The sequence below is a fragment of the Melozone crissalis genome, unplaced genomic scaffold (assembly GCF_028551555.1).
Source record: "Melozone crissalis strain CALT ecotype California unplaced genomic scaffold, PUWL_Pcris_2 ptg000511l_1, whole genome shotgun sequence".
NCBI classification, from domain to species: Eukaryota; Metazoa; Chordata; class Aves; order Passeriformes; family Passerellidae; genus Melozone; species Melozone crissalis.
Window position 1 is genome coordinate 40662 of NW_026536216.1, and position 23813 is coordinate 64474.

Sequence of the window (23813 nt, forward strand, 5' to 3'; positions counted from 1 at the left end):
ACCTTGGCATGCCTGGCTGAGCCCTGCAGCTCGGTCCCAACCCCTCAGAATTCCCTGAGGAACACCCCAGGCCTCACCTCCGACCTTGGCATGCCTGGCTGAGCCCTGCAGCTCGGTCCCAACCCCTCAGAATTCCCTGAGGAACACCCCAGGCCTCACCTCCGACCTTGGCATGCCTGGCTGAGCCCTGCAGCTCGGTCCCAACCCCTCAGAATTCCCTGAGGAACACCCCAGGCCTCACCTCCGACCTTGGCATGCCTGGCTGAGCCCTGCAGCTCGGTCCCAACCCCTCAGAATTCCCTGAGGAACACCCCAGGCCTCACCTCCGACCTTGGCATGCCTGGCTGAGCCCTGCAGCTCGGTCCCAACCCCTCAGAATTCCCTGAGGAACACCCCAGGCCTCACCTCCGACCTTGGCATGCCTGGCTGAGCCCTGCAGCTCGGTCCCAACCCCTCAGAATTCCCTGAGGAACACCCCAGGCCTCACCTCCTCCTCGCTCTCCACCTTGGGGTTGCTGGCCGTGCGCTTCAGGTTGCTGCTGAGGCTGATGGACACCGTGGCGTCCGACTTGGACCTCTGGTGAGTCCGTTTGGAGGGGGACAGCCCCGTGTCGGCGCCAGCCAGGGCGGCGCCCAGCTCCCTCCTCCTGCCCGCCGGCTTCAGCTCGTCGGAGAGGATGAGCCTGCGGAGCTTGGTGCCGCGCGAGTGGCGCTGCGTGGAGATGTGCATGTCCGACGAGTAGGCGCCCAGCAGCAGCGCGCACTGCAGCGAGAAGTCGATGCTCTGGCGGCAGCGGTGCACGATGTAGGGCTTGATGGCGTCGCCCACGTCCTCGTCCATGTGGATGTACATGTTGAGCAGCTGCGGCAGGTAGAAGTCCACCTCCTCGTGGCGGAAGCAGAAGAGGCGGTTGCCGATGTAGGCCTGCACGCCGGGCTCCTTGGAGTTGTACAGGTAGGAGATGGCCATGGAGATGTCGAAGAGCTTGGACTCGAAGAGGCGCAGCAGCCACGACTGCTTGGCCTGGTTCTGGTGGCGCCGCCGCGCCGTCCTGGCCGCGGCCGAGCCCTCCTCGTCCTCCTCCTCCTGGATGCGCGGCGCCTCGTCCAGGCAGCGCACGGGGCAGCTCTGCCCGTTGGGCACGGGCTGGCAGCCGTGCAGCCGCTGCACCTTCTGCAGCACCTCCTCGCACGCCCGCTGCGCCACCTCGGCGTCGATGAGCGCCAGCTCGCCCACGCCCTCCGTGATGACGCCCAGGGGGGAACCGCCCGGCTCCGGGGGGCTCCGCGCGGCCGCCGGGTCGCCCATGGCGGAGCAGGGGCTGCGCGGCTCAGAGCTGGGGAAACACGGGGGGAAAATGGGAGAAAATGGGGTTAAATCGGGGAAAAATTGGGATTTGGGATGGGATTCAACAGGAGGAACGGAGCAGGGGCTGCGCGGCTCAGAGCTGGGGAAACACGGGGGGAAAATGGGAGAAAATGGGGTTAAATCGGGGAAAAATTGGGATTTGGGATGGGATTCAACAGGAGGAACGGAGCAGGGGCTGCGCGACTCAGAGCTGGGGAAAAACGGGGGGAAATGGGGTTAAACTGGGAAAAATTGGGATCACAGGTGGGATTTGGGGTGGGATTCAACAGGAAGAGCAGTGGGGCGGCTGCAGGACTCAGTGATGGGGAAAAACAGGAAAAAAATTGGATTAAATTAGGAAAAAATCGGGATTAAAAATGGAAATCAAGAGGAGGAGCAGCAGAGGGCTCAAAATTAGGGGAAATTGGGAAAAAATGGGAAGAATTGGGGTTGGGGTGGGATTTCGGATGGAACTCAAGAGGACAAGCAGTGGAGGGGGTGCAGGACTCAATGAGGGGGAAAAACAGGGAAAAATTTGGATTAGGGATGGGATTCAAGGGGAGAAACCCAGGATACACCTGAAGGGAAGATGGATTTTTTCCCTGTTAAATAAAGGATTTTTCCCTGTTAATTTCAGATTTTTCCCTGCTATTTTAAGGATTAGTTTTATCCCTTTATTTTTCCACCTCCCAAAGAAAGGAGGGAAAAAGCCCTCAGGAATTTTCCTTAAATATTCCAAGTGAGTCAAACCAAGGTCACCTGCCAGATACCACTTCTTTTTTTTCTCTTCTTTTCCTCTTTTTTCCCCACTTCCTCTCCAAGAAATCCAGATGCCGAAATCCTGATCAAAGTCTGAGAGTTTGGCTCTGTTCCCCCATTCCCAGCACTCCAAATCCCACATTCCTGACATTTTTGTGGCTGTTAGATCCCAAAAACCACATGAGAGACAGAAAAAATCCCTGACGCTCCCATTTCTCAACGAATCCCAAAAAAATGGGGGTGGAAATTCGGGATTCCACACTTCCCCACAGTTCCCACCCCTGTTTTTCCACAAATCCCAGATTCTCCTCCTCTATCCCACTCCCAAATCCTGACATGGCTCCAACCCAAAAATTCCAGGGATCCCCTCCCTTCCCAACGCGCTGGGCTCATCCCAAAAAAAACACATCCAAAGCTTTTCCCTCTTCCCAGAAACGCCTCAGGATTCCAAAGCCTGGAGCAATCCCACAGTCCTGGAACTCCCTCCTCCCATGGATCACACTCCGTACACAAATCCCCAATTTCTGAGGTTTTCCAAGTTTTTGTTTTTCCCAAAGGTTGGGAAATAAACTGGGAAAAGGCAGGGGGCAAAAAAAGCAGGATAAAAAAAGCAGGAATCCACATCCCCACCTGGATGCCAAGGGCGGCTCCCGGGCTGATCCCAGCATGGACCCTGAACCGTGGGACCATAAATTACCCAGGAAATCTGGAGCAGGGATCGCCCAGGAAACCAGGAACAGAAATCTGGCAGGAAATTCAGGAGCACAGCCCTGAAATCCCACTCAGAATTCCAAGGAAGAAATCAGGGACTGATTTCAGCAGATCCAAGGGATCCACACCAGGAACGACTCCAAAACCTCAAAAAAACTCTTCCAGCACCGGGAAAATAAAAGCTGCAAAATCCCCTTTTCCACCCAGTTATTCCCTCCCAGATTCCACGGAAGTGAATTAAAAGGGAGGGATTAAAAGCAATTATTTCACATTATCCATCTTTCCACCAACTCCAGCCGAAGTTTTCCAGGGACAGCATTCCCGGGGGGATGAGCGACCCCCGCCAATCCAAATTTGACGCAACCCATGGAATTTCAGAGGGGATTTTGGGCAATTCCAACGCTCCCAGCGGCCCCACATGGCCCCGGGAGGGATGAGGGGGGAAAGGCTGGCGAATCCCCCTGAGGAACAGCGGCTGGAAACGGCTCTGGAAGGGGAATTGCGCCACTTCCCCCGCGGGGAGCGGGGCCCCGGCAGCGATTCCCTGGAGAAGGGACGGGACAGGGCTTCGGGAGAGGTACCTGGAGCGATCCCATCCCGCGAGGCTCCGCTCGGCCGGCCCGGCCCTGCGGCCGGCGCGGGCGGCTCATCCCGGGCACCGGCGGCGGCTGCTGCGGGGAGAGAGAGGCGGAAAAACACCGGGGATCAGCACCGAGCCGGGAAAAGGCCAAACCCGGCCCCGCTCCTGCGCCACGGAGCCGGCCGAGCAGCAGCAGCAGCAGCAGGAGGCGGAGGAGGAGGAGGCGAGGCCGGACGCGGCCGCGGAACCGCCGTGGGGACCGGGCTGAGGGGGCGGAGGAGGCCGCGGCAGGGCCGGCGGGGGCGGCGGGGCCGGGCTCACCTCGGCGGGGCGGGGAGGAGCGGGGCGGCGGGGAGAGGCGCGGAGGGGCCGGGAGGGGCCGGTGGAGCGGCCGGAGCGGGGCCGGGAGCGGGGCCGGCCGGAGCGGAGCGGGGCCGGTGCAGCCTCGCCAGGCCCGGCCCGGCGCCGCCTCACGGGGCTGAGCGCCCACAGCGCCCCCTGGCGGGCCGGAGGCGCGGGAAATGGGCGGGGTCTGCCGCCGGGGGCGTGGTTTAGGTATTTATAAGAGCGTGGGGGCGTGGTCTAAGCACTAATATGGACAGTGGGGCGGGATCTGCCTAAGGAATAGGGGCGTGACTTACAGCGCCAGGGGGCGTGGTCGATACGTCGGATGCGGAAGAGAGCGCGGTTTATGTACATATATGGTTAAAGAGGCGTGGTCTCACTGTGCTTGGGGGCGTGGTCTCCATAGGGAAGCAGCCCAAGGCGCCCCGCGGGTTCCTCGTTTACCAAAATCGGCGATTTCGGGGCAAAATCGCCTCGGGTGTCGCTGTCACCACCTGGGGCGGGTGGGACAGGTTGTCCCCCCTCTTGTCAGTGTCCTCTTCCACTGCGCCGTGTCCCCTTCCTGCTCCCAGAGTCCCCTCCCCATTGCCAATGTCCCCTCCCAGTGCCAGTGTCCCCTTCCCAGGGCCAATGTCCCCTCCCCGCTCCCAGAGTCCCCTCCCCACTCCCTGTGTCCCCTCCCCAGTGCCAATGTCCCCTCCCATTGCCAATATCTCCTCCCCAGTGTCAGTGTCCCCTCCCAGTGCCAGTGTCCCCTCCCCGCTCCCCGTGTCCCCTCCCAGTGCCAGTGTCCCCTCCTGGTGCCCGGGGTCACAGACACACAGCCGCACGGCAGTGACTGGTTTTTACTGGTTTTTACTGGTTTTTACTGGTTTTTATTGGTGTGACGCAGGGGACCCCGTCCCTGTGCCCGCCCCTGTGTGTCCCTGCGTGTCCCCGAGGGGGGACCCGGCCCGGCTGTGACCGCGCTGTGCCAGGGCCGCCGGTGCCACCCTGGTGCCCGTCCTGCCATCCCTGATGACACTGACACGGACGGGAGGGACAGGCCTGTCCCCAGGATTGGCACTGCCACTGCCAGGCCTGTCCCCACGGGTGGCACTGCCCCTGGACGGGCAGTCCCTGACAGGGATGGTGGCACTGCCACTGACCGGTGTGTCCATGATAGGGGGACTGCCAGTGACGTGCCTGCTGTCCCCAAGGGTGGCACTGCCCCTGGATGGGCACTCCCTGACAGGGATGGTGGCACTGCCACCCACTGACCCGGCTCCAACAGGGAGGGTGGCACTGTCCCTGGATGGGCACTCCCTGACAGGGACGGTGGCACCGTCCCCAGACAGGCACTCCCTGACAGGGATGGTGGCACTGCCACAGGCCAGCGTGTCCCCGAGGGGGAGGATGGCATGGCTGGGCACCCTGGACTCCACGATGGTGGCGGTGACCCTGGGGATGGAGTCCCCAACGAGGACGGTGGCACTGACGAACACGGGCGTGTCCACGATGGTGGCAGTGCCCCGGGACAGGCTGGCCCTGACAGGGACGGTGACGCTGCCCAGGATCCTCCTGTCCACCACGGTGCCGCTCAGGGTCACCAGCGCGTCCACGATGGCGGCGGTGCCCCGCGACGGGCAGTCCCTGACGGGGAAGGTGGCGCTGCCAGCGCCCGCGCTGTCCCCAGCGGTGCCCCAGGCCCAGAAGGGGATGTCACCCACAGGGACGGTGGCACTGCCGGTGACGGGCGTGTCCACGATGGTGGCAGTGCCCCTGGATAGGCTGTCCCTGACGGGGACAGTGGCACTGCCAGGGACCGGCCTGTCCCCAGGAGTGCCACTGCCCCTGGAGGGACAGTCCCTGCCAGGAGGGGTGCCACTGTCAGTGAGCAGCCTGTCCCCAGCGGTGCCACTGTCACTGACCGCCCTGTCCCCAACGGTGCCACTGGCAGTGAGCAGCCTGCCCCCAACGGTGCCACCACCACTGACCGGCCTGTCCCCACTGGTGCCACTGGTAGTGACCAGCCTGTCCCCAATGGCGCCACTGTCAGTGACCAGCCTGTCCCCAACAGGGACAATGGCAGTGCCAGTGACCAGCCTGTCCCCTACGGTGCCACCACCACTGACCGGCCTGTCCCCAACAGGGACAGTGGCAGTGCCCCTGGATGGGCTGTCCCTGTCCCTGATGGGGACAGTGGCACTGCCAGAGACTGGCACATCCCTGACCGTGCCACTGCCCCCAGCTGGGCTGTCCCTGGCAGGGACAGTGGCACCGCTCCTGCCTGGCCTGTCCCCAGGGTCAGGGGCCCTGGGTGACCTGTCCCTCATGGGGACGGTGGCACTGTCCCTCATGGGCATGGTGGCACTGTCCCTGACCAGCCTGAGCCCGCTGCCACTGGCCCTGGGTGACCTGTCCCTGATGGGGACACTGCCACTGCCCGGCCTGTCCCCAGCGGTGGCACTGCCCCTGCCCGGCCTGTCCCCGCTGCCATTGTCTCTGGGTGACCTGTCCCTGACAGGGATGGTGGCACTGCCCCTGCCTGGCCTGTCCCCGCTGCCACTGTCTCTGGGTGACCTGTCCCTGACAGGGATGGTGGCACTGCTCCTCACTGACCTGTCCCCAATGGTGACACTGCCCCTGACTGACTTGTCCCCAAGGGTGGCACTGCCCCTCGCTGACCTGTCCCCAGGGGTGGCACTGCTCCTCACTGGCCTGTCCCCAACAGCAGTGGCCCTTGGTGAGCTGTCCCTGACAGCGATGGTGGCACTGCCAGACACTAGCTTGTCCCTGACAGGGACAGTGGCACTGCCCCTGGCTGTGCTGTCCCCAGTGGTGGCACTGCCCCTGCCCAGCCTGTCCCCAGGGGTGGCAGTGCCCCTGGCTGCGCTGTCCCTGACAGGGATGATGGCCCTGCCACTAACTGGCCTGTCCCCAATGTCACTGGTCCTGGATGAGCTGTCCTTAGCAGGGATGGTGGCACTGCCCCTGGCAGCGCTGTCCCTGACAGGGATGGTGGCACTGCTCCTGACTGACCTGTCCCCGGTGGTGCCACTGGCTCTAGCCGACCTGTCCTTGACAGGGACAGTGGCACTGCCACTGTCTGAGCTGTCCCTGATGGGGACAGTGGCACTGCCCCTGACCAGCCTGTCCCTGATGGTGCCACTGCCCCTGCCTGGCCTGTCCTCGACAGGGACGGTGGCACTGCCCCTGCCTGGCCTGTCCCCACTGGTGGCACTGTCTCTGGGTGACCTGTCCCTGATGGGGACACTGCCACTGCCCCTGCCTGGCCTGTCCCCAGTGGTGGCACTGCCAGAGACTGGCCTGTCCCCAGTGGTGGCACTGTCTCTGGGTGACCTGTCCCTGCTGGGGACACTGCCACTGCCCCTACCTGGCCTGTCCCTGACAGGGACGGTGGCACTGCTCCTGCCCGGCCTGTCCCCGCTGCCACTGTCTCTGGGTGACCTGTCCCTGATGGGGACGGTGGCACTGCCCCTGCCTGGCCTGTCCCCAGTGGTGGCACTGTCTCTGGGTGACCTGTCCCTGACAGGGATGGTGGCACTGCTCCTCCCTGGCCTGTCCCCAGGGGTGGCACTGCCCCTGCTCAGCCTGTCCCCAGTGGTGGCACTGCCCCTGGAGCTGTCCCTGACAGGGACAGTGGCACTGCCAGTCACCGGTTTGTCCCCAGTGCCACTGCCCCTTGGTGAGCTGTCCCTCCGAGGGACAGTGGCACTGCCACGGACAGGCTTGTCCCTGACAGGGATGGTGGCACTGCCACTGACTGACCTGTCCCCAGGGGTGGCACTGCTCCTCACCGGCCTGTCCCCAGTGGTGGCACTGGCCCTGGCTGAGCTGTCCCTGACAGGGACGGTGGCACTGCCACCAGCTGGGCTGTCCCTGCTGGGAATGGTGGCACTCCTGGTGACCGGCCTGTCCCCAACACTGCCACTGGCTCTGGGTGAGCTGTCCCTGACAGGGACGGTGGCACTGCCAGTGACAGGCTTGTCCCTGACAGGGACAGTGGCACCACTGACCGGCCTGTCCCCAGTGGTGGCACTGGCCCTGGCTGAGCTGTCCCTGACAGGGACGGGGGCACTGCCACCAGCTGGGCTGTCCCTGCTGGGAATGGTGGCACTCCTGGTGACCGGCCTGTCCCCTGTGGTGGCACTGGCCCTGGCTGAGCTGTCCCTGACAGGGACGGTGGCACTGCCCCGGGATAAGCTGTCCCCAGTGGTGGCACTGCCCCTGGCCCGATTGTCCTTGACTGGTGTGGTGCCACTGCCACCAGCTGGGCTGTCCCTGACAGGGACAGTGGCGCTCCTGGTGACTGGCCTGTCCCCTATGGTGGCACTGGCCCTGGGTGAGCTGTCCTTGACAGGAACGGTGGCACTGCCACCAGCTGTGGGGACAGTGGCACTTCTAGTAACCGACCTGTCCCCACTGGCACTGGCTCTGGGTGAGCTGTCCCTCCTAGGGACAGTGGCACTGCCAGGGACTGGCTTGTCCCTGACAGGGACAGTGGCACCACTGACTGGCCTGTCCCCACTGGTGGCACGGCCCCTGGATGGACTGGCCTTGACAGGGACAGTGGCACTGCCACCAGCTGGGCTGTCCCTGCTGGGAATGGTGGCACTCCTGGTGACCGGCCTGTCCCCAACACTGCCATTGGCTCTGGGTGAGCTGTCCCTGACAGGGACGGTGGCACTGCTGGTGACAGGCCTGTCCCCAGTGGTGGCACTGCCAGTGACCGGCCTGTCCCCAGAGTCATCAACCCTGGCTGGGCTGTCCCTGACAGGGCTGGTGGCCCTGACAGTGACCGGCCTGTCCCCAGTGGTGGCACTGCCAGTGACCGGCCTGTCCCCAGTGTCACTGGCCATGGGTGAGCTGTCCTTGACAGGGACGGTGGCACTGCCAGTGACCAGCCTGTCCCCAGTGGTGGCACTGCCAGTGACCGGCCTGTCCCCAGTGTCATCAACCCTGGCTGGGCTGTCCCTGACAGGGCTGGTGGCCCTGACAGTGACCGGCCTGTCCCCAGTGGTGGCCCTGACAGTGACAGGCCTGTCCCCAGTGTCACTGCCCTTGGGTGAGCTGTCCCTGACAGGGCTGGTGGCCCTGACAGTGACAGGCCTGTCCCCAGTGGTGGCCCTGACAGTGACAGGCCTGTCCCCAGTGTCACTGCCCTTGGGTGAGCTGTCTCTGACAGGGCTGGTGGCCCTGACAGTGACAGGCCTGTCCCCAGTGGTGGCCCTGACAGTGACAGGCCTGTCCCCAGTGTCACTGCCCTTCGGTGAGCTGTCCCTGACAGGGCTGGTGGCCCTGACAGTGACAGGCCTGTCCCCAGTGTCACTGCCCTTGGGTGAGCTGTCCCTGACAGGGCTGGTGGCCCTGACAGTGACAGGCCTGTCCCCAGTGGTGGCCCTGACAGTGACAGGCCTGTCCCCAGTGTCACTGCCCTTCGGTGAGCTGTCCCTGACAGGGCTGGTGGCCCTGACAGTGACAGGCCTGTCCCCAGTGGTGGCCCTGACAGTGACAGGCCTGTCCCCAGTGTCACTGCCCTTCGGTGAGCTGTCCCTGACAGGGCTGGTGGCACTGACAGTGACAGGCCTGTCCCCAGTGTCACTCGACATGGCTGGGCTGTCCCTGACAGGGACAGTGGCACTGCCAGGGACTGGCTTGTCGCTGACAGGGACAGTGGCACTGCCACCACCAGGAGAGCCACAACTGGGGGAGCTGGCACTGCCACTGAGCGGGCTGTCCCCAAGGGGGACAGTGGCACTGACTGAGCTGTCACTAAGGGGGACGGTGGCACTGCCACTGAGCGGGCTGTCCCCAAGGTGGGTGGCAGCACTTCCCCCAGCTGGGCTGTCACTAAGGGGGACGGTGGCACTGCCACCAGCAGCAGAGCCATCACCAGGGATGCTGCCACTGACTGGGCTGTCCCCAAGGGGAGTGGTGGCACTGCCACTGACGGAGCTGTCCCCAGGGGGGACAGTGTCATTGCCACTGACCAGGATGTCACTAAGGGGGACACTGGCACTGACACTGACTGCGCTGTCCCCAAGGGGAACAGTGTCAGTGCCATTGACCGGGCCGTCCCCATTAGGGACAGTGGCACTGCCATTGACTGCACTGTCCCCAGGGGGGACAATGGCACTGACACTGACCAGGCTGTCACTAACGGGGACAGTGGCACTGTCATTGACTGAGCTGTCACTAACGGGGACAGTGGCACTGCCATTGACTGCACTGTCACTGAGTAGGATGCTGGCACTAACTGAGTTGTCACTAAGGGGGACAGTGGCACTGCCATTGACTGGGATGTCCCCAGGGGGGACAGTGGCACTGCCATTGACTGAGTTGTCACTAAGGGGGACAGTGACACTGCCCCCAGCCAGGCTGTCACTAAGGGGGACAGTGGCACTGCCATTGACTGCACTGTCCCCAGGGGGGACAGTGGCACTGCCATTGACCAGGCTGTCACTAACAGGGACAGTGGCACTGCCATTGACTGTGGTGTCACTAACAGGGACAGTGGCACTGCCATTGACTGTGGTGTCACTAAGGGGGACAGTGGCATTGCCATTGACTGTGGTGTCACTAACAGGGACAGTGGCACTGCCATTGACCAGGCTGTCACTAAGGGGGACAGTGGCACTGCCATTGACCAGGCTGTCACTAACAGGGACAGTGGCACTGCCATTGACTGTGGTGTCACTAACAGGGACAGTGGCACTGCCATTGACCAGGCTGTCACTAACGGGGACAGTGGCACTGCCATTGACTGTGGTGTCACTAAGGGGGACAGTGGCACTGCCATTGACTGTGGTGTCACTAACAGGGACAGTGGCACTGCCATTGACCAGGCTGTCACTAAGCGTGGCAGTGGCACTGCCATTGACCAGGCTGTCACTAACAGGGACAGTGGCACTGCCATTGACCAGGCTGTCACTAAGCGTGGCAGTGGCACTGCCATTGTCCCCAAGGGGGACGGTGGCACTGCCACTGCCCGGGCTGTCCCCACCAGTCACCGTGTCACTGTCCACCTCCATGCTGTCCCCGGCATCCTCAGCAGCACCGCCGCCCCCCGCCCCGTCCCCGCCGGGCACGGCGGCACCGCCAGCCCCGGGCGACGCCCCCGGGGCCGAGTCCCCTCCGTCCTCCCCCCGGGCCCCCTCGGGCCGCTCGGGTGACGCGGCGCCGTCCCCCGGCCGCTTGCGGGGCCTCCCGCGCCGCCGCTTGCGCGCGCTGCCGTCCGCGGCCGCGCCCTCGGGAGCGCGCTTGGCGGCGCGGCCGCGCGGCTGCTGCGGCTGCTGCGGCTGCTGCCCCTCGGCGTCCCTGGGCGCCTCGGCCGCGGGCACGCCCACGCCGGGCAGCAGCACGTTGAGCACGGGGATGGCGGCGGCGCCCACGGGCAGCGGCAGCGCCACCTTCACGGTGCCCGCGGGCCGCGGCACCAGCACGGGCGGCGCGGGCGCCGCGGCGGGCACGGGCGGGCGCTGCGGGGCCGGGATGCGGGGCAGCAGCAGCGGCAGCCGCGCCACCAGCGCGCTCACCTGCGGGCTGCTGCCCGCCCGCGCCGCCTCCGCCTTCTTCTTCTCCGGCCGCGGCTGCGCGGGCACCTTGGCGACAGCGTCCTTCTTGGCCTGGGGAGGGGACAGGGTGGCACCGGGCTGGGGGAGCCTCCAGTGCCCGGCCCGGCCCGGAGAGGGGTCCCGGGGGTCTCACCTGCTCCTGGCTGCTGTCCGAGGGGTCCGGGCCGTTCTTCTTGGGGGCTGAGGGTGGCCGGGGGTCCTGGGGGGGCTTGTCCGTGTTTTCTGTGGGAGGAGGGGACGTGAGCAGGGTGGCACTGGGGAGGGGACACGGGGAGTGGGGAGGGGACATTGGGAATGGAAGGGGACACTGACAAGGTGGAGGACAACCCATCCCACCCCCCACGGTGTCTGTCCCCAGGGGTGACACTGTCCCCGAGGGGGTTACAGTGTTCTAGGGGGCTGACAGTGTCCCAAGGGAGTGACAGTGTCTGTCCCTAAGGGGGTGGCAGCCTCCCCAGGGGGGTGACAGTGACCAGAGGGAGTGACAGCCTTCCCCGGGGTGGCAGCCCCGGTGTCCCCAGAGAGTGACACCACCGCAGGGGCGGTGGCAGCCCCGGTGTCCCCGGGCTGACCTGAGAGCACCATGGCCATGAGCAGGTCGGCGTGGGCCGAGCGGGGGCTGATGATGTGCTGCTGCAGCAGGAACTGCGCCACCTCCACGATGTTGTTGAAGGAGCGCCGCAGGATCTTCTCAGCCCAGTCACACGTCAGGGCACACGCGGCCTCCGTCACCTCGGCGCTGTACGAGTGCGCCAGCTCGGCCAGCTCCGCCTGCTGGGGACGGGGACAGGGACATCACTGAGGGGACAGGGACAGGGACACTGTCCCTGTCACCTCGGCGCTGTACGAGTGCGCCAGCTCGGCCAGCTCCGACGGGGACAGGGACATCACTGAGGGGACAGGGACAGGGACACTGTCCCTGTCACCTCGGCGCTGTACGAGTGCGCCAGCTCGGCCAGCTCCGCCTGCTGGGGACGGGGACAGGGACATCACTGAGGGGACAGGGACAGGGACACTGTCCCTGTCACCTCGGCGCTGTACGAGTGCGCCAGCTCGGCCAGCTCCGCCTGCTGGGGACAGCACAGGGACAGGAACGGGGACATCAGACAGGGACAGTGTGTGAGACTGGGGACAGGAGGACAGCAGGGAGGGGACAGCAGGAGGGTCACGGAGCAGGGCAGGACACAGGGATGAGCCCATGGAAAAGGATGGGACACTGGGATGGGGACAGGAGGGGACACCGGGATGGGGACGGGATGGGATTCACGGAGCAAAGCAGGACCTGCATCCCACCCTCCCATCCCATCCCATCCCATCCCATCCCACCCCATCCCATTATCCCATGATCCCACTATCCCATTTTCCCACCCGAACTCACCGTCTCGGTCACTTTGAGGTCCAGGCTGGGCAGGGGAGGAAGGCTGACCACGGTCTTCCTCCGGATCCCCCCGTAGCAGTACGTTGGGAAGAGTCAAGGATTTTTCCCAAGCCCAAAACACCGGGAACCAACCCCTGAAGAACCCTCAGGAATGGGAAAAACTGGGGGAAAACCAGGAAAAAGAATAGGCAAAAATGGGAAAAAAATGGGAAAAAACCAGGGAAAAAAAGGGAAAAAAGAGCAGCTGGCACAGGAATTCCAGGCCAGGGAAGGATATTTGGACTGGCCGCGGCCCCCCAGGCGCCGGGCTTTGATGTTTGGGAAGATCTCGCGGATGATCTTGCCAAAGTTGGCTGTGCTCAGCGGGCGGCAGCCCAGGTTGTCACAGTAACGCCTGCGGGGACACCGAGGGTGACACGGATCAGGGACAGAGCAGGGGGACACGGAGCACATCAGGGACAGGGCAGGGGGACACGGAGCACATCGGGGACACCGGGGGTGACACGGAGCACATTGAGGACAGGGCAGGGGGACACGGGGACACAGGGGGTGACACGGAGCACATCAGACACAGGGCAGGGGGACACGGAGCACATCGGGGACAGGGCACAGAACGGTGGGGCAGGGGGACATGGAGACAGCAGGACAGGGGGACACAGAGCAGATCGGGACAGGGCAGGGAACAGCAGGGCAGGGGGACACAGGGACATGGGGCACCAGGACAGGGGGACATGGGACAGCAGGACACGGCAGGGAACGGCAGGGCAGGGGGACCTGGGGATGTAGGACAGCAGGACAGGGGGACATGGGGGACCAGGACAGGGGGTCCTCAAGGACACTGGGACATGGGACATGAGGACAGGGGATCCCCAGGGAGGTGAAGACACGGGGACAGAAGGACAGGGGTTTCTAAGGGACGTGGTGATGTGGGACACCAGGACAGGGGGTTCCCAGGGAGGTGGGGACATGGGCACATGGGCACAGGGTGACATGTGACACCAAGACAGGGGGGTCTTTGGGACACGGTGACACGGTGACACAGTGACGTGGGACAGCCCGGCTCACTTGTAGGCGTCGTAGACGTCCTGCTTGGGCAGGCAGGTGTCCGTGTGCTCCTCCAGGTGGTTGCGGATCCAGCTGCAGGCGTGCATGTGCTCGGCCGTGCCCAGCGTGCTCAGCTCCAGCGAGGAGGAGCTGCCGCTGCTGCTGCTCCAGGGGGGGACAGGCAGGGAGGGGAGCCCGTCAGCACCTCTGTGCCAGCGCTCCATTGGGCATCCCTGTGCCCGCCCTGGGTGAGGGACCTGCCCTGGGGCATCCCTGTGCCAGCTCCAGCCCCATCCCATCCCACCCCAAGGATCCCACCCCATGGATCCCATCCCATCCCATCCCATGGATCCCACCCCATAGATCCCATCCTATGGATCCCACCCCACAGATCCCACCCCCAGGTCCCCCCTGACCTCTTCTCGCCCAGGCTGGGCCCTGAGGGCAGCTGCAGGTACAGGTAGAGTTTGTCGCTGTCCGAGAACTTCTGCACGTCCTGCTGCGCTCCGGGACAGGGACAAGGACAGGGAGAGGAGGAGATGGAGACGGATCCCGTGGGGCGAGCCCCAGGACGGCCCTGCCCTGCCCCAGCATCCCCACAACACTCACCAGGATGGAGTCCACCTTGCTCTGCACGGATTTGCTGCGGGGAGAGAGGCCACGAGTGAGGAACGATCCCAAAAACCCCGGGATCGCAATTCCGGCTCTGCCCAGGGCTCCCCAGGTCCCCCCAGAGCCCGAGTGGGACCCTGGATGGACCCAGGATGGACCCCAGGGCTCAGAGATCCAGGATGGATTCAGGAGGGATCCAGGATGGATCCAAGATGGAATTCCCAATCCCCCACCCCGTGAGCCCCCTTGGGTTGGGGGATTGGAGGAATTCCCAGATTTTGGGGCGCTGCCCTTACGAGATGTTGCTGCGGAGCTCCTGCAGCAGCGTGCTGGACTCGGTGGCACTGCCCCGGGCACTGCCAGCTGACAGAGGGCCCCTCCTGGTGGCCCTGGTGCCCAGCTCCTCCTCCTCAGCCATGGCAGCCCTGTGTGTGTCCTGCAGGGAACAGGAGAACGGGAATTTAGGGTAAAAATGGGAATAAATCGCATTCTGGGTGCCCCTCCTGGTCGCCCTGGTGCCCAGCTCATCCTCCTCAGCCATGGCAGCCCTGTCCTGCTGGGAACAGGGACAATTTGGGGTAAAAAGGGGAGTAAATCCCATTCTGGGCTCTAATGGGAATCGTGGGCACGGACAGGGGCCACGGAAATGCGACAGGGAGACCGGCAGTGACCCCGGCAGGGCTGGGGACAGGGGGACAGCAGGACGGGGGGGCACCAGGAGACCAGGACAGGGGGACAGCAGGAGACCAGGACAGGGGGACAGCAGGACAGGGGGGCACCAGGAGACCAGGACAGGGGGACAGCAGGGACAGGGGGGCACCAGGACATAGGGACACCAGGACGGGGGGACAGAGGGACACCAGGACAGGGGGACAGCAGGAAGAGACCCACAGCGCCACCGGAAGAGACGCCCAGGGACGCGGGGCCATGAGGCCACCGGAAGCGACCCCCGGGGCCGCCGCCGCCCTCCGCGCCCTCCCCGCGGTACCGGGGCGCTCCCGGCGGCCCCGGCCCAGCGCGACCGCGGCGCTCCGACCGGACCGGTACCGGGGGCCGGGACCCGCCTGCCGGGGCCGAGCCCGGGGGTGTTCCGGGCTGTCCCGAGGGTGTCCGGGGTGTTCCGGGGATGTCCGGGGTGTACCCGGGGGTGTTCCGGGGGGGTCCTGGAGTGTTCCGGGGGTGTTCCGGGGGGTTCGGGGGTGTTCCGAGGGTGTCTCGGGGGTGTCCCCGTGGTGTCCCCGGGGGTGTCCCCAGGCTGTTCCGGGGGTGTCCCCAGGCCTGCCCCCCCTCCCCAGCCCCGCACCCACCTGGTCCCGTCCGGCTCGGGGGGCCCCGGGAGGGGGGGGGGGGGGAGGGGAGGGGTCCCGCCACGTGCCCCGCGCCCCCCGCGCGAACCGAAAGTGGACGCGCCCCTCGCTCGCCGCGCGCGCGGCCCCTTCTTTTTTCTGATTGGCTGCAACGGCGCTGGTCTGCCCGGATACGGCAGCACTCGCGGCTGTGATTGGCTGAGCCGTCCCCCCCTCCCCTCAGCTGCGGGTGAGCGCCCGGATGTGGCGGGGCGGGAGGGGCCGAAATCTGCCTGGCAACAGCGATCTGATTGGCCGGGGCGGGCGGCGCGAGGGGAGACGGGTGTGCGGCGAGTGTGCAAACGGGTCACGCGGGGCGGTCACGTGTGAGGGGGGTTGTGCAACGGGTGTGTGTCACGTGCGCGTGTCACGTGCGCGTGTGCAAGGGAGGGTGGCGCGGGGAGGTCACGTGGGGGGGTGGTGCAACGGGTGTGTCACGTGCGTGTGTCACGTGTGCAGGGAGTGTGCAAGACGCGTGCAAGAAGTGTGCAAGGAGAGCTCCGGAGCAGGAAAAGGAAAAAGAAAAGGAAAAGGAAAAGGATTTTCTTTGGATTGATTTCATCCCGCGGGTCACGCGCGTCCCGCAATTCCCAACTCCTGGAATTCCCAAATTTCTGAATTCCCGAATCCCGGATCTCCCGAATTCCCAAATCCTGGAAATCCCAAATTTCCAACTCCGGAATTGCCAAATTCCCAAATCCCAAAATTCCCGGGGCGTGCGAGACATGCAGGGAAGAGGATCTGGAGCTTCCCCACTTTTCCAGGGGCTCCTTTGGAATGGGGAAGGGGAAATCCCACATTCCCAGAGATTTTCGGGGAAGGGAAATCCCACATTCCCAGGGAATTTTTGGGGGAAGGGAAATCCCACATTCCCAAGGAATTTCGGGGAGCTTGCAGATTTTTATCGGGAAGGGGAGAACTGGAAATAGGGGTTTTAATTGCAGGAGGTGAGGCTGAGTCAGAGCCAGCTCAGGATTCGGAACCTTGCCGAGTTTGGGATTTTGGGATTGTGGGATTTTTTTGGGATTGTGGGATTTTTTGGGATTGTGGGATGGATGGGATCTCAAAGCTCATCTGGTCCCACCGTTTGGGCGGCTCCTGCTGGCCCAGGTGGCTCCAAAAGCTGCCCGAGCTGGGCTGGGGCAATTCCAGGGATGGGGCACCCATGGAAAAACCTGGGCCAGGGGAGGATTTATCCCAATTATCCACCTGGATCCCACTTTATTTCTGGGCAAAAACTTCTCCAGGAGCCCACAGGGATAAAACAGGGGAATAAAGGAGGGGAAAATAAAACGGATAAAATGGGGATAAAATGCCCAGCTGGAAGCAAACCCCGGGAAAAGAGGCAGCGCCGGGAATTTCCCCCAGACCCTTCCCGCGGTCCCGGCTCCGCCCGCGGCCCCCCGGGATTTGTTTGTCCCGGGATTTTCCGGGAATGAGCCTCGGGAAGCGGCGGCTGATGCAGGAAACAACTTTATTGATGGCAGGGAAAGCGGGGACAGGGACAGGGACGGGGACAGGGATGGCCCGGAATGGCCCGGGACACCCCGAACCCCGAAATCACCCGAGGGGACCCCAAAGCAGGAATCCCCCGTGGGATCCTAAAGCCCACAATCACCCGGGGCACCCCGAACCCATCACCCGGGGCACCCCACAGCCCCGATGCCCCCCAGCCCCATCACCCGGGGCACCCCACAGCCCCGATCCCCCCAGCCCCATCACCCGGGGCACCCCACAGCCCCGATCCCCCCAGCCCCATCACCCGGGGCACCCCACAGCCCCGATTTCCCCCCGGGACCCCGATCCCGCCCCGGCGCCCTTGGCCGAGCGCGGCGCTGCCGGGGGGGACAGCGGCGCTGCCGGCGCCGCTCAGGGCAGGGTCACGGATTTGGCATCGCCGCCGGGGAGGCGGATCTGGTGCGCCAGGCACGGCCCGTTGGGCTCCTTGCCGAAATCCACCAGGAAGTTCTTGTTGACGCTCAGGCCGCCCTTCTCCGTGTCCACGTCGAGCTGCAGCATCACCGAGCCCTCCCTGCGCGGGGACAGCGGCGGCTCAGGGCGACAGCGACCCCCGGGGCTGCCCCGAGCCCGCCCGGAGCTGCCACAGCAACCCCCGGCCCGCCCCGAGCCCGCCCCGAGCCGCCACAGCGACCCCCGGGCCCGGGGCCAGCGGCACGGGCTGGGATGGGGGCGGCTGGGGTCCGCAATTCCCGATGGAGGGGACAGGATGGGCACAGGGACACCTTTGGGTCCCCAAATCCCGATGGATGGGCACAGGGACGCCTTTGGGTCCCCAGCTCCCTCAGGACGGGCACGATTCCATCCAGGACGGGCTCGGCGCCGTTTCCCCTCCGCAGCTCCCCCAGGCTCGGCTCGGGCTCTGCCCGCCCAGGCCGGACCCCCTTGCGCTGAGCTCGGCCCGGGCTCTGCCCGATCCCGACCCGGCCGGCAGCGGCTCCGGGGCAGCCTCGGGGGGGTCGCGGCCCCTTCCCCGCTCCCACCGGGCCCGGCTAGCCTCGGGCAGCCTCGGGAGGGGCTCACTTGATCAGGCTGGGGTAGAACTGCCGGTCCCAGGTGCTGTAGAAGGAGTTGGTCACGTAGAGCCGCTTCCCGTCCAGGCTCAGCTGCAGCGCGGCGGGGCCGCCGTACACGCGCTTGCACTGGGACACAGGACTGGGGTTACTGGGGGCACTGGGGGCACTGGGACACAGGACTGAGGGCACTGGGGTTACTGGGGGCACTGGGACACAGGACTGGGGTTACTGGGGGCACTGGGGGCACTGGGACACACGGACTGAGGGCACTGGGGTTACTGGGGGCACTGGGACACAGGACTGGGGTTACTGGGGGCACTGGGGGCACTGGGACACAGGACTGGGGGCACTGGGGTTACTGGGGGCACTGGGACACAGGACTGGGGTTACTGGGGGCACTGGGGGCACTGGGACACAGGACTGGGGTTACTGGGGGCACTGGGGGCACTGGGACACACGGACTGAGGGCACTGGGGTTACTGGGGGCACTGGGACACAGGACTGGGGTTACTGGGGGCACTGGGGGCACTGGGACACAGGACTGGGGTTACTGGGGGCACTGGGGGCACTGGGACACACGGACTGAGGGCACTGGGGTTACTGGGGGCACTGGGACACAGGACTGGGGTTACTGGGGGCACTGGGGGCACTGGGACACAGGACTGGGGGCACTGGGGTTACTGGGGGCACTGGGACACAGGACTGGGGTTACTGGGGGCACTGGGGGCACTGGGACACAGGACTGGGGGCACTGGGGTTACTGGGGGCACTGGGACACACGGACTGAGGGCACTGGTGTTACTGGGGGCACTGGGACACAGGACTGGGGTTACTGGGGGCACTGGGGGCACTGGGACACACGGACTGGGGGCACTGGGGTTACTGGGGGCACTGAGACACAGGACTGGGGTTACTGGGGGCACTGGGACACACGGACCGGGGGCACTGGGGGCGCTGGGACTGGATTCCAGCAGGGGCACTGAGAGCAGGCTCAGGCTCATGGGCAGGTGAGCACACACTCACACTCAGGTGAGCACACACACTCACACTCAGGTGAGCACACACACACTCGCGCACAGTCCCACACTCACGCTCACCCCTGGTCCCCCCCCCAGCCCCGCCCAGGCGCGCCGGCCCCGCCCCGCTCACCTTGACCACCAGCGGCTCGGGCTGGCACTTGAGCTCCTCGTCCCTGCACACGGTCACGGGGCCCCCTCGCAGGATGCTGCCCCCCACGAACACCTGCAAGGGCCGCGCTGGCACACGAGCGTTCCCCGGCCCGGCCCCCCGGGCCCCCCGGCCCCGCTCGGCCCCCCGGCCCGGCCCTGCCCCTCACCTGCCCCACCAGCCGCGGCTTGCAGCTCCGCGACAGCTCGTACTGCCGGATGTCCCCGTGCAGCCAATTGCACACGTACAGGAACCGGTCGTCCTGGCTGATGACGAGGTCCACGATGAAGGCTGCGGGCAGAGCCGGGGCTCAGGGGCACGGCCGGCACCGGGGGAGCCCACACGGGCCGGGCCTGAGCTGGGCTTTGGGGCAGGGACCAGGACTTTGGGCTCGGTCAGCATTCGGGCTCAGTAATCATTTGGGGTCAGCCCTGATTTGGGGTCAGTCAGGAGTCGGGGTCACCCCGCAGGATTCGGGGTCTCCCAGCCGGCTCTGGGGTCGCCCCGCAGGCCGTGCCCGGCTGCAGAGCTCGCCCAGCCAACAGGAATGCCACCCCCGAGGGCACACGCACCCGGCATCTTGGGCATGATCCAGCCCGACACGTCCTTGGCCGGGATCCGGATCACCTCCTCCACGGCCCAGTTGTCTCTCTGCACAGGGACACCGAGCCCGGCTCAGCCCGCGCTGCCCCGCCCCGCCCCGAGCCGAGCCGAGCCGGGCACGGCGGGCTCAGCCCCCGCACCCTCCCCGGCCCCGCTCCCGCTCCCCGCCGCCCCGCACTCGCCTCGCAGGATTTGTAGAAGCGGAAAATGGCCCCGCTCAGGGCACAGCCCACGTAGCCCTCGGCGGCCTCGGGGTTGTGCAGGAAGCGCACGGTCATGGGCAGAGAATCCTCGCCCAGGTCGAAGCACTGCGTCAGGCTGCGGCACGACAGGTTCCACACGTTCAGGCGGCGGCCGAAGACCCCTGCGGGACACGGGGGAGAGGCTGGGGGCGGCCGGGGAGAGACCCCCGAGGGGCTCCTGGGGGGCATCGGCACGGGAAGGGCAGGAACCGGGGAGGGGAACTGGGAAATGCAGGAACAGGGGAGTGGGAACTGGGAAATGCGGGAACCGGCGAACTGGGAAATGCAGGAATTGGGAAATGCGGGAACTGGGAAATGCAGGAATTGGGAAATGCGGGAACTGGGGAGATCACAGAGAAATGCAGGATTTGGGGACAACACAGAGAAATGCAGATTTTGGGGCAGCAGGACCCTGCCCACCCGGGGTTCCACCCGCTGCCGCCCGCGTGTCCCCACCTTTCTTGAGGTCATCGGGGTTGAAGCCGCGCCCGGCCACTCTGGGCACCATCCCGGCCGAGCTGACCAGGACGTTGTGCCGGGCCTGGTACCAGAAGTCGTGCCCGGTCGGGGGAGCCTCACACTCGTTCTCCCAGTTGCCCTTCAGCTCGAAGGTCTCTCCGTCCAGCACCACGAAGCCACCTGGGACACACGAGGGACGGGCGGGGACAAATCCAGGATTCTGCATTTCCAGCAGGACCCCCGGGGTGGGAATTCGGACAGGGAAATGGGAATTTGGGCAGGGACATGGGAATCCCGGCAGGGACACGGGAATCCGGGCAGGGACATGGGAATTCCAATAGGGAAATGGGAATTCGGGCAGGGAAAATTCACCTTTGCCGTGGCCAGCGGCGTCGCCCATGTTGGCCACCAGGACGTCGCCGTTGGGCAGGGGGTGGGTGACGGACAGGTAGCCCTTGTTGCACTTCCAGAACACATCCACGGGCTCGATCATCTGCACGAGCCAGCGCCAATTTCAGCCTCTGCCTGCTCGGCACCTTTCCCGGCCGTACCACAGAATCCATCCATCCATCCATCCATCCATCCTCCCTCCCTCGCTGCCCCGGCTCCCCCGGCCGTACCTTGCAGATGCGCGGCGCCCGGCACTGGGAGCCCACATCCACGACGTAGATGCGGGAGGAGATGAGGCACGGCAGCACCAGCTTGGTCCTTTTGGCCGCGGCACCGCCGTCGAAGCAGCCGCAGGCGGGGCCCCAGCCCGCGCAGTGCAGCTCGTCCTTGAGGTTGGGCATGGGCAGCCGGTGGATCACCTGGGCACGGCCAAGGCAGCTCAGGCCGGGCCGAGCCGGGACAGCCCGCGGGGAGCGGCCGCGGGGCCGGGGGAGCCCCGGAGAGGGGCCGGGAGAGACCCCGGAATTGGGGAGCCCCGGAGACGATTTGGGGAGCCCCGGAGAGGGGCCAGGAGAGACCCCGGGATTTGGGGAGCCCCGGAGAGGGGCTGGGGCGGCCGGGAACAGACGGCACAAAGTGACAAAGGTTTTCCTCGGTTCCCCGGCACAAAGAGCTGCCCCGGCGGCCCCGGAGGGCTCGGGGGGCGCAGCCCCGGCTCGGTCCCGCCCCGGGAGCCCGGCACGGCTCGGTACCTGGCCGTAGTGGCAGGAGCGCGGGTTGAGGTCCACGGTGGCCAGGAAATCGGGCTGCTCGATGCCGGTGCTCCTGTAGGTGCAGGTCACGTAGGCGACCTCCTCCCGCGGGGCTGGGGACACAAGAGCGGCTCGAACCGCGCCGAGAGCCCCGAACGGCACCGGGAGAGCCGCGGGCAGCTCTCCGCGATGGCCGCCCCGGTTTCGGGCTGCTGCCGTTCCCTGCCGCTCCCCCCGCGCCGCTCCCGAGCCGGGAACGAGCAGGAGCGACCTCCGGCAGCCCTGGCCGAGGGGCCCGGCACCGACCCCGAGCTCGGGGGACCCCAGAGAGCCCAAACCCCCCCCGGCCCAGCCCCGCCGCAGGGGCAGCACTCGCCTTTCAGCGCGTCGGGGCACGAGGGGTACTCGTAGCACGGAGCTCTGCATCTGTCTGGGGAGCAGAGGGGACACCGTGAGCCCGGCCCGGGCCCGCACCGAGCCCGCTCCGGAGGGGCCCTCCCAGCCCAGGGACCCCCGGGGCCACCGCGGGGACGGGACAGAGCCCGGACGGGACGGGACGGAGCCGGGACAGGGACAGAGCTGTCACAGGACAGGGAGAGAGCTGTCACCCGGAGCTGGCCCAGGACAGGGACAGAGCTGTCACCCGGAGGTGGCACAGGACAGGGACAGAGCTGTCACCCGGAGCCGGGACACGCTGGCAGCTCCAGCTCGGACAATCCCTCTGGATCCCGGGTCCCCGGGGCAGGGCAGGGCCCCCAGCAGCCCCCGAGGTCTCGCAGCAGCTCCGGGAGCAGCGGCCCCGCGGGCAGAGCTCGGGCCCGGCTCCCTGCTCGTGCCCGGGGCACAGAGGCACCTGTGCCAGCTGTGCCCAGGTGTGCCCAGGGAATGCCCAGGTGTGTGTGCCCAGGTGTGTGTGCCCAGGGAATGCCCAAGTGTCCCCAGCTGTGCCCGGAGCCGGTCTCGGGCCGGCGCTGCGGGCCCGGGGCTCGGCGGCAGCCGCGGGGGTCCCTTACCCATGGCTGCAGCTCTGGGGGTCGCGGCGCTGGCGGCGGACGAAGGAGCCGGAGCTGAGGGGCAGCTGCTGCTGTCTCGGGGCTGGAGCGGCTGTGCCGTGCCCTGGCTGCTCCCGGGGGCCTTTTATCCCCGCCGAGGGCCGGCGGGAGCGCGGCCAAGCCCAGGGAGGGGCTGCCCAGCGCTTGGGAGGGGCCGGCCCCGCGCTGCGGCTTCTTTCCTCCTCCCCGCCGCCAATCTGCGCCCAAATCTGCTGCTCGCTGCAGCTCCCGAAGCCTCAAAGCCCGGGGCCGGCCCCGGCCGAGCCCGCCTCGCCCCGCACGGAGCGGCTGCAGCGCCCGCAGCGCCCCCGGCCCGGCCCGGGCACCCCCAAACCGCTCCTGCTCCCGACAGGGGCACCCCGAGCCCAGCGCCAGCCCGGGGCTCCCGGGGGTCCCCGTTGGCCCCGCAGGGTCCCCGAGCGGGCTCTGCCGGGGACGGGAGTTTGGGAGCCCGGGGACACCGGGACGGGCTCGGGGACAGCGGGACGGGCTCAGGGACACGGGGACGGGCTCGGGGACACCGGGATGGTCTCGGGGACAGCGGGATGCGCCCGGGGACGGGGACAGACCCAGGGGACACCGGGGGCCCTCAGGAAATGCCCCCCGAGCCCCCCTGGGGCAGCTGCAGCCAGGGCAGGACACGGGGCGGCCTCCATGGGTGGCGCCTCTGGATGGGGACCTGGGGTCAGCGGGGGACAAGGGGGATTTGGGGAGCTCGGCTCTGGCAATTGGGGCTGGAAGCATCACCCGGGACTTTCCCCAACCCTCTGGTCACCCCTAAGTGTCCCCCAGGCCCTGGGCCATGCCCAACCCCAGCCCCGGGTGCCACCAGCAGCGCAAAGTGGCACCAGCCGGGCTGGATTTGACCCAAACTGGGCTGAAGCGTCCCCAAAGGAGCCGAGATCCCGCTCCAG

The 23813-nt window shown here is 66.3% G+C and overlaps 3 protein-coding genes across 4 annotated transcripts in view; all 3 read right to left on the minus strand.

Annotated features, from left to right (window-relative positions):
* PI4KB (phosphatidylinositol 4-kinase beta) overlaps positions 1-3453 on the minus strand; it is a 15974-nt gene extending 12521 nt beyond the window's left edge. For both annotated transcript variants that reach the window (XM_054295101.1, XM_054295100.1), the window contains exons 1-2: positions 3400-3453; positions 488-1337 (exon numbers count right to left, since the gene is read on the minus strand). In XM_054295101.1, the coding sequence (XP_054151076.1) occupies positions 488-1309 (822 nt within the window). In that variant the 5' untranslated portion in view covers positions 1310-1337; positions 3400-3453. The remainder of the gene's footprint in view (positions 1-487; positions 1338-3399) is intronic.
* Positions 2604-15683, minus strand: RFX5 (regulatory factor X5). Its single transcript, XM_054295096.1, has 15 exons — positions 15662-15683; positions 14651-14790; positions 14352-14385; positions 14159-14241; positions 13764-13904; positions 12976-13092; positions 12699-12780; positions 11893-12094; positions 11454-11542; positions 9402-11371; positions 7515-8567; positions 4834-7337; positions 4124-4237; positions 3400-3489; positions 2604-2677 (listed from the first exon to the last, which is right to left on the minus strand). The coding sequence occupies exons 2-15, from the start codon at positions 14770-14772 to the stop codon at positions 2604-2606; spliced, it is 6675 nt and encodes a 2224-aa protein (XP_054151071.1). The 5' UTR covers positions 14773-14790; positions 15662-15683.
* Positions 15684-17569: 1886 nt separating this feature from the next.
* Positions 17570-23643, minus strand: LOC128950220 (methanethiol oxidase-like). The gene is made up of 12 exons (XM_054295104.1): positions 22803-23643; positions 22224-22277; positions 21848-21960; positions 21326-21514; positions 21078-21198; positions 20703-20885; positions 20187-20368; positions 19974-20052; positions 19571-19692; positions 19384-19476; positions 18242-18360; positions 17570-17732 (listed from the first exon to the last, which is right to left on the minus strand). Exons 1-12 carry the CDS (start codon positions 23641-23643, stop codon positions 17570-17572), a joined length of 2259 nt encoding a protein of 752 aa, XP_054151079.1.
* Between the last annotated feature and the right edge of the window lie 170 nt (positions 23644-23813).

Excerpts from the sequence above, each read along its gene's own strand:
- RFX5 (XM_054295096.1), bottom strand. The coding sequence starts at position 14,772 with ATGGCTGAGGAGGAGGAGCTGGGCACCAGGGCCACCAGGAGGGGCCCT. Across the intron at positions 13,905-14,158 it reads CCCAGCCTGGGCGAGAAGAG|CAGCAGCGGCAGCTCCTCCT; the intron begins GTCAGGGGGGAC and ends CCCCTGGAGCAG. Across the intron at positions 2,678-3,399 it reads GCGGGATGGGATCGCTCCAG|TTTATTTCCCAACCTTTGGG; the intron begins GTACCTCTCCCG and ends GCCTTTTCCCAG.
- LOC128950220 (XM_054295104.1), bottom strand. The coding sequence starts at position 23,643 with ATGCTTCCAGCCCCAATTGCCAGAGCCGAGCTCCCCAAATCCCCCTTG. Across the intron at positions 22,278-22,802 it reads GCAGCGCCGGCCCGAGACCG|ACAGATGCAGAGCTCCGTGC; the intron begins GCTCCGGGCACA and ends TCTGCTCCCCAG. Across the intron at positions 17,733-18,241 it reads TTCTACCCCAGCCTGATCAA|GGAGGGCTCGGTGATGCTGC; the intron begins GTGAGCCCCTCC and ends GTCCCCGCGCAG.